Here is an 8,275-nt window from a genome sequence, read left to right as displayed (position 1 = left end):
TATAGGTAAAGGTAGCAGAGGGGCAAGGGTGAGCCAAGAATCACAGAATGAGCAATAAGCCAGGGATGAGAAGAGGCGGTGGGCCTGGCAGCCACAGCTTCTCTTGCTATGAGTCACTTAAGAACAAAGAACAATGCAATTTGCAGGTGGTTAGTGATAGCTCCAGGCAGTCTATCCTGCTAGTTTAGAGAGATACCAATCTTAATTATTATTGGTTAAGATGAAAAAACAAGTGCCCGGGAGTTAGGAAAATCAAATGAACCCTTTCCTTGGCTTTCACCACACAAAGAGGAGTCTGTTCTGCAAAACCCAGTTGGGCTTGGCCTGTTCAGGTACCACTGACACCCAGTTCCTTCCCAGCAGGACAGCGAACTTGTGCTGTGGAACCTGGTGTTACAGGCATTGGGAAACCCAGTTAACGGTGGCTTTTTGTGTAATACATTGTTGATAAATGGATGTCTCATAAAGTGACTATTCAGAAAACAATTGCATTTCCCAGTTGGAGGGAAGTAAAACTGATGTCCTTGGGGCACACATTACAAGTATGAGCCTCCGCAGTCACTGGCATAAACACTGTGGAGTGTTAGGAAATCGGCATGACTCTGATGTGTAGCCAGTATGGGAGGGCTCACAAGAGCACACAGAAACTTACTCAGTCCCTAAGAGTCATGACACAGATATCCCTAAGTGCGCTTACAGGGGGCCCTGGGAGGAGGCTTATGCCTTAGAAATGGTCCGGTGGGAGCTGGAGATACAGCTCTGGCTAGAGTTCTTGCCTTAACTGTGATCACAAAAGCAAGGCAAACACAGTTGAGGTCCCTAGTTTGAGGCCCAGAACCATTTAAAAATGTCTTTGTGGAATATTTGATTGAACAATTTTTGGTTTTCCTTAATCTTAATGAAAATCCTCTGATGTACCCCCCGTGGTCTGTATACACAGAGATCTGCTGTCCCCCTCGTGGTCTGTATATACAGAGATCTGCTGTCCCCCTCGTGGTCTGTATACACACACTTAGCTGTTGCTAGCTGTTGGCTTATACATTGGCCTCTGTTGGATCACTTTATATGTTGACTTTGCTCAGGTGTGCTTCATGTTTACAACCCCACCCTCCTGCTTTGCGGTGTGCATGTGACTTCTGCTTGTAAACTGGGTTGAGTATAGACTCTGTTTCCTCTCATTTAGGTTTTCCTCTTAGTACTGACTTAATGGTACACATCGGGCTTGGTTCTAGTCCTGTTATTCTTAAATCTCATGGTTCACTTTCTTCTAAAAGTCTATTATGAACACGTTACACAGGATGTCAAGTGATACTTATTTTTTCCTACATATGTGTATTCTTTTCAAGTTTCTTATGCAGTTGGCCATTGTATTTCCTGTCATATGAGCATTCAGATCAATTTAATAATTACAAATTATAAGTAATAAAACATAACAGCTTTTTAAGTTTTAAATCACGTAGAAGCAGCGAGTGGCAATATCTAGACAGCCACAGAATGATGCTTATCCTTGAAGTCTGGTAACTAACTCTGCTATGTTTTCCTAGTTTTAACAGATTTAAATCTATTCTTTTTAACCCTGGGACAGAGTTCCTGGTTAGATATACAGATAGTCCCTGATGATGGTTTGAATTACAGTTTTCCAGGGTTAAGGTTGTGATTCAGAGTTTGAAGATGAGGAGGTAGTATGACCCTTGCACAGGACTCAGGTTCACTTCTCATCACCAGCATCTGACTGTTCACAAGTGCCTACACGTAGGGTTCCAGGGGATCTGTCAGTGTTCTCTTTTGGCCTCCAAAGGTACCTGCATGCACATGGTACACACAAACTCATACAGGCAGACACCACATATAGCCCCCCAAAACACACACACACACACACACACACACACACACACACACACACACACACTAGATAGATAGATAGGTCGATAAACAGATGATAGACAGATACATAGATCTTTTAAGAAACAGTACATTCTGCAGAGGCTATACTCAGAGTTGCAGATCCTGATTAGTCCCAGTGGGACCTGGTCCTCTGCCATGTTGTGTTGCTAATTCCGCCATTCTGTAGTCCTGCTGGACCTAATGCCTTTCTGTGTACTATATTTCAAGTTATAGTGGACTTGTTAGGTTGTGGTCCATTGTCAGTTGAGAAACATCTGTATAGATCTAAATCTTTTTTTTTTTTTCCCAAGACAGGGTTTCCGTAGCCCTGGCTGTCCTGGAACTCACTCTGTAGATCAGGCTAGCCTCAAACTCAGAAATCTGCCTGCCTCTGCCTCCCAAGTGCTGGGATTAATAGCGTGCACCATCACTGCCTGATAGATCTAAATCTTTAACCTTTCTCTGACTTGGATACATCTGTCTTTTTCAGATTTCTCTGTTCATTATGACTCCCAAAATAATATTTCACTATTTTTAAGTTACTTTTGCTGAATCATTTGTTTTCTTGCAAACCTATTGTTCCCTTTTCATCTCTTCACTGCATATAGAAATGCATTTTTCCATAACTGTGGATGTATAGCAACTTATTGCTCACTTTTATCAACTTATTCTTATTTTTTTTATTTCATCTTTGCACTCTTTCGTCTTAGCTTTGTAGTCTTTTTTCCTTCACTGGATTATTTTTCATGAGCGAACACCCTGCTGCGTTTGTCACCCTTTTGTGGTGATTGGTTTTAGAGGTTTGCCCCTTTGCTTTCTCCTTTGACTGGCACCTGCAGATATGCTAATCTGGAGGCTACGTATGCTCTTGCGTATGGAAGCACCCCTTCTTTCTTAGTCGAATCCACAGTGTGTTCAGAAGGCGCCTTAGCAGTACCAGTCACGCTCTATGCTAACAGACAGCCTTCATCTCTGGGAAGATGCACTTTCCATTTTTATTTCCCAGGCTCCTTATTGATGACAGTTATAAATGGAAGTGATGGGACGGATCTACGCTCTCATTGGAAACTTCAAGTCTTGCCATGCATTTTAAATAACTTAATCAATTCTGGCCGGAGCACATCATTCCACTAATAATTATTCTTAGAGGGTTTTTTATACAAATCCACCTCATAATTTCAAACCAACTTTAAAATATAAAAATAGTGGTGTAGAACATTAACAAAAATAATTTGTACAATCTTACCCCTGTAGTTTGGTACTCGGTAATGCCACCTGGAGGACTGTCGCCTGCCCTTGACTCCAGTGCTCTCCTCCATTGGTTTTCTAGGATAGAAAGTTCTAGGCTGTCAGACAAACCATCAATCTTCATCAGAAGTTCATCCAAGAGACTTGAAAATTCATCTAGGTAATAGATCTGAAGGGAAGACATTAGTAAATGTGGTGGGTGAAGGTGGTGGATGAATGTGGTGGGTTTTTTTTTTCTTTTTCTTTTCATTATCTAAACCATTTAGTGATTTGACTTTAGAAAGTTTTCACTATGTTATAAAACCTCCTGGACCCAGAAGTTACAAGACCTGGGTTCTGGGCCTGCTTCTGTCCGTCTTGGGTCCTTCGTTGCTGTTGTGCACGCACTGCTTCATTCGTAAGAGTTACAGTTAATGATGCTTTGACAAAGAACCATTGAATGAATCCAAAGGCAATAATGGGCCTACGACAGGCAGTGAGCCCTGTCCAAACACACAGCGCCATGACTGCTTCTGACAGGCTTCAGGACTGCACTGAGTGCTATATAAACACCAGTCACGGATGACATCCGAGAATTCACTGTAAAAATACCTAGCATTGACTTGTTTGCATTAGTGTCTGGAGTACCCAGTCCAAAGCACTGAGGGCTCCATGGTCTGGATGGAAATCTGGGTCTGATAGCAAGTGCCAAAAGCAAGTGACTAACCTGGGGGTGGGGGAGGGGGCGGAGACTCTACCTTTCCAATGCTACAAGGTGATTATAGGGATGCGGTGAGCAGAGGCTGAACCTGCCCAGCCTTTGAGTTCTCTAGTATCTCAAGGGAAGATTCTGCGAGACCCGCCAGGGCTGAGAACTAATATTGAGCCTTTCTAGTGAGAGTGGAACTGGAATCCCCATAGCAGAAAGCAAGCCTCTGTGATAGAGACATCGGCCTGAGCGCGCTACTGCTCACTGCTCCAAGGTCCCACAGCTTACGTGGTCTGTAGCCACTTCAGTCTCTCCCAAAGTTGTTCCCAGCCCCAGAAGGGTGAGGACTTCATGCCACATGTAAACTGCAATGTCTTCAAGTGTCACGAGAGATTTTCTGAGGAAAGACTTTCTGTTTTGGAAAACAGTCAGGAAGGTAGCTCTCAACTGGAGGAGAGAAAGAAAAAAAAAACAAATTCTGTGTTAGCAAGCTATGACATGACTCTGTTGATTAGATAAACTATGAAGTGGATATTATATCTGCTGCTGCTTAGCGACTTTTCAACAATTGCCTGGTGAAACCAAACCAAACAAAACTGGGCGTGGCGATATAGAGTTGTAATTCCAGTGCTTAGAAGCAAGAGACAGTGAGTTTCTAGGCTTTATTGACTAGCCAGTATAGCGTACTTGGTGAGTTCTAGGCCGATAAGAGGCTGTGTCTTTGAAAAAGAGTTTCTGAGGAATGACGGTCAAGGCTTTATACACTTATATACATACAAGTCTCTCTCTCTCTCTCTCTCTCTCTCTCTCTCTGTGTGTGTGTGTGTGTGTCTGTCTGTCTGTCTGTCTGTCTTTCTCTCATCTGTACCTCTTATCCTTTTATCCTGTGTTAAAAATGGTTGGATGGAAAGAGAGTTTAATGAGTGGGCCAGTGAATAAATTGATGGGTAAACAAAAAAATGATGGGTGGCTAAGTAATAATACATAGTTGGCTTGGAGAGTAGGTTGTGAAGATGGAAGAAGAAATGAAGGATGGATGGATGAAGGGAAAGTAGTGAGCAGGGAATGTGGGCCATTGGAAGGGGCTAAGAACTCTGGCTTGAGCGTGTCAGGGTATGAGCACATGCAGCCACTTCCAGTTTAACCTCTGTTAGTGAGAACTTTGGTAGAACTTTAAGGAACAAAGAATTTGACATCACCTAGAAAGTATGAACCAATTCCTGTACCTTGAATTGAGCTTTACCATGTGCCAGAAACCACCCTGGGAAGGTTGAGTTCTTGGTATACAGACTTGGAACATGGCTAAAATGAAAAGGAAGACAGAAAGGACTATCTAGGACCATGATTCCGTGAGGCCTTCTGAGAGCTTAAGAGGAGAACCAGCTGACTGGGAAAGCACTTCATAGAACACCATTTTATAAAGCTGAGTAGGGTAGGTACACAGGGGAGGGAGCTGCAGCCTGAGCAGTGGAGAGTGAGAAGAAAATTGGGTCAGCAGGTGGGGGCCTGGAAGGCAGTGTCCTGAGCAGCTGTGGTCTTGCTGGACTGTTCTCAGTGAAGGGAGATTATGCCTAGCCCTTGCTGAGGGCAGAGCAGGTAGATCCTGGAGGGCCTTGAGGTCTGGCCAGGGCAGCCCAGTCCTGTTTATCTGAAGAGAGACCCCTTTGTCCTCATAACAAGTGGAACTTTTACAAACCGTGACTTTTAAAGTCCAGGATGCATCAACGCATCTACGTACCATTCCGAAACCCAGAGTAGCCAGCAACAGAAAGAGGGTCCCATAGGAACAAAGCACAGCTTCGTGGTCAGACTTCAAACGGTTGTGCCATGAGTCTTTTTTACTTCTTCCAGGAAATTGAAGCAGTAGCCCAGGAAATGCCTCCGCCGAGGTGCCACGTGACAGTGTCCCGGTGAAGAGCAGAAACCAGTGCGAGTGGTAATGGGCAGCCAGCAATAGGGCCCCCACCAGCTGCAGGGAGAAAAACCCCGGGACACTGACCTATCAACCCTCTTTAGGGAAGAGGGCTCTGTGGGGGCTTCTAAATAGTTTTCAGCCCTTAAAAGCTTGGAGAAAGGGATTTTATATGTGGCTCAAGCCTTCCTTGTGTGAGCTCTCATTCCAAAGAGGCCCGCCTCCATCAGGGCTGGCCCTCCCACGTCTCTCTCTGTTTCTAACTGTATCTTCACCTTGCAAGTCACTCAGTCGCTCTGAAAGGTGCCTGTGCTTTCTGCTCTGTTGTCAGAACTCTTCCAGCCCCATGCCCTCATCCTTCCTCCACTAAAGCTTGGGAGACTACCTGATGACCAAGTCACAGTTTGTATGCATGAGCCATGTGGGCCTGTGATGGATGGCCAGCTGTAATGAGGCTCTTTTGTCTGGCCTTTGACAACAGTGATCTGTTCCTTCAGTCTTTGGCCATGAGCACCCTGCCTGTACACTGGACTTCTCCTGTATGAAGGTACTACTACTATGATATTCTCTCGTCCATTTGTCTAGTCCTCAGTAAGGGCTATGCAATGATAATAACTTAAGAAGAGTCAGGAAGGGCTTCTTAGAGGCAAACTGGTTCTGGCTAAGTTTGTGGTCTGCTTGTTAGTGACAGGGACTTGGGTCTTAGCTGTGGTGTCAGTGGCCCAGTCTATTTGACACTTTCTACTGAAACCAGCCCTGGGCCTGACACACACTCTCAGGTGAATGGCACACCTTCACCTTGCTATCTATCTCAGGTACCACTGGGCTTCATTTGTTTCCATGGCCCTGCATTTAGAATTCCTTGTCGCTTGCCTGGCACTTGTTGAATACCATTGGCTCTGAAGTGGTTTGGCACATATTTCCATGGGGACTATGGAGGAAGAAAGTGCAGTCTAGGCCGTGGTGGAACATGCCTGCCATCAGTACTCTGAGGTGGAGGCAGGAACATTGGGAACTCAAGGCTATCCTTGGCTATATAGTGAGTTGAAGAACAGGCTAGGCTACGTAAGACCTTGTGTTGGAAGCAACAAAACGGGATGGCAACTTTGCCCAGTGGGTAGAGCCACTTGCTGCCCCTAAAATGGCAGTGACACTGACAGTGTCCTAAATGACAGTCTGGGCTCTGACCAGGTCATCAGAAGGACTGCTGGCAGATAGCTCCTACAGCCAATTACCTGTGGCAATGGGGCATCTAATTCTCTATTAACGCACATCTGTAACAGATCAGAGTCCCCATGCTAGCGCCACACACCTCACCCCTCAGCTCTAACTCTGGGCTGCTCCGACTTACATGTTCCCCCCCACTGATCACCCTTAAAATTGTCAAGACTTTCTGCTCTTCTCTCGGACCCCCAAGAGATAGCCTTGGCCAACAAATCCTTCTTCCCACCCACATAGTGGTCTAGCTCAGTGGTTTCATTGTACCCTTGCTTTCGTTGCCAAGCCAGATGACCTCATTGTGAGCCCCAGAACCCATGCGATGGAAGAACAGAATGAGGTGTCCTCTGACCTCTATGTACATGCCCTCCCCCACAATAGATAAATTAATTAATTAAATAAACGTTAACATTTTCTAAATGTAAAAAGCAAAGCAGGCAAGCAAACAACAACAAAATATAATCTGTTAGTTCACGTCTCAGCCAATCAAGACGAGGGGCCTGACTAGACCTTCCGGGTTCCCACAACACATACATTCTGGATACTGTAAATCTGCCATCATTCATTACATCTTGGGCTTTTCTTAACATAAAGGCACTTTGATATACTGCTAAATGGTGTTAATACCAGTTTATCTTTAGATAAAGTCCACATAGAGCTATATAATTTCTAAGGCAAGCCACCCTCCTAGACACACACAAGCCATTAGTTTGCTGGCAGGTGTATTAACTGGCCTCTGGTGGCATCTGTGAGTTGGGGAGGAGCAGCCTGGGTTGACATGGAGCTTAGATGCTGAGGTCTACTCTTTCTGTGCTCATTTGCTGACCTGCTCCTCTAAGCACAGCCCCAGCAAGGTCTGGGGTCTATATTCTGTGGAGCAGGAGACTTGTACTCGGGCCCTTGTGGGCCTGTGTGAGCCCTGGGCCTCGAGAACACGAGCCTCCTCACAGTAGCCAACTGACCAAGTGATTCTCTCAGACTTGATGCCAGTGCCATCTGCTGTGGTGGTGGAAACCTGTGCTGTGCTAGGCCTATGGGACTAGAGTCAACTCCTGTCTAACTGGGACATGCTCAGAAGGACTAGCAGCCAGGTACCTCATCAGGGCCCTAAGCCACACTCTGTGCCTGAGTGTTCACTCTCCAGTGAAAACTTTTGGTCTTATCTCTGGATGGAGATTTACCCTGTGGTGCACAGAGACCAGATATTCCCAAGCACACATGCAAACAGGCATACCCAAACTCATGCATATATGCAGCATCATATACCCAAACTCATGCATATATGCAGCATCATATACCCAAACTCATGCATATATGCAGCATCA

At 45.2% G+C, this 8,275-nt stretch overlaps 1 protein-coding gene across 1 annotated transcript in view; it reads right to left on the bottom strand.

Moving 5' to 3' along the window:
* Window positions 1-276: 276 nt before the first annotated feature.
* The window catches only part of Pkd1l1 (polycystin 1 like 1, transient receptor potential channel interacting), a 131,776-nt gene continuing 123,777 nt past the window's right edge, over window positions 277-8,275 (bottom strand). The window contains exons 50-53 of the mRNA XM_021211181.1: window positions 5,559-5,789; window positions 4,109-4,267; window positions 3,131-3,301; window positions 277-387 (exon numbers count right to left, since the gene is read on the bottom strand). Of these exons, the coding sequence (XP_021066840.1) occupies window positions 277-387; window positions 3,131-3,301; window positions 4,109-4,267; window positions 5,559-5,789 (672 nt within the window). The remainder of the gene's footprint in view (window positions 388-3,130; window positions 3,302-4,108; window positions 4,268-5,558; window positions 5,790-8,275) is intronic.

This window comes from Mus pahari, chromosome 13 (assembly GCF_900095145.1).
Source record: "Mus pahari chromosome 13, PAHARI_EIJ_v1.1, whole genome shotgun sequence".
In the NCBI taxonomy this organism is placed as follows: Eukaryota; Metazoa; Chordata; class Mammalia; order Rodentia; family Muridae; genus Mus; species Mus pahari.
Note: the sequence above shows the minus strand (reverse complement) of the source record. Positions and strands in the feature narration are given on the sequence as shown.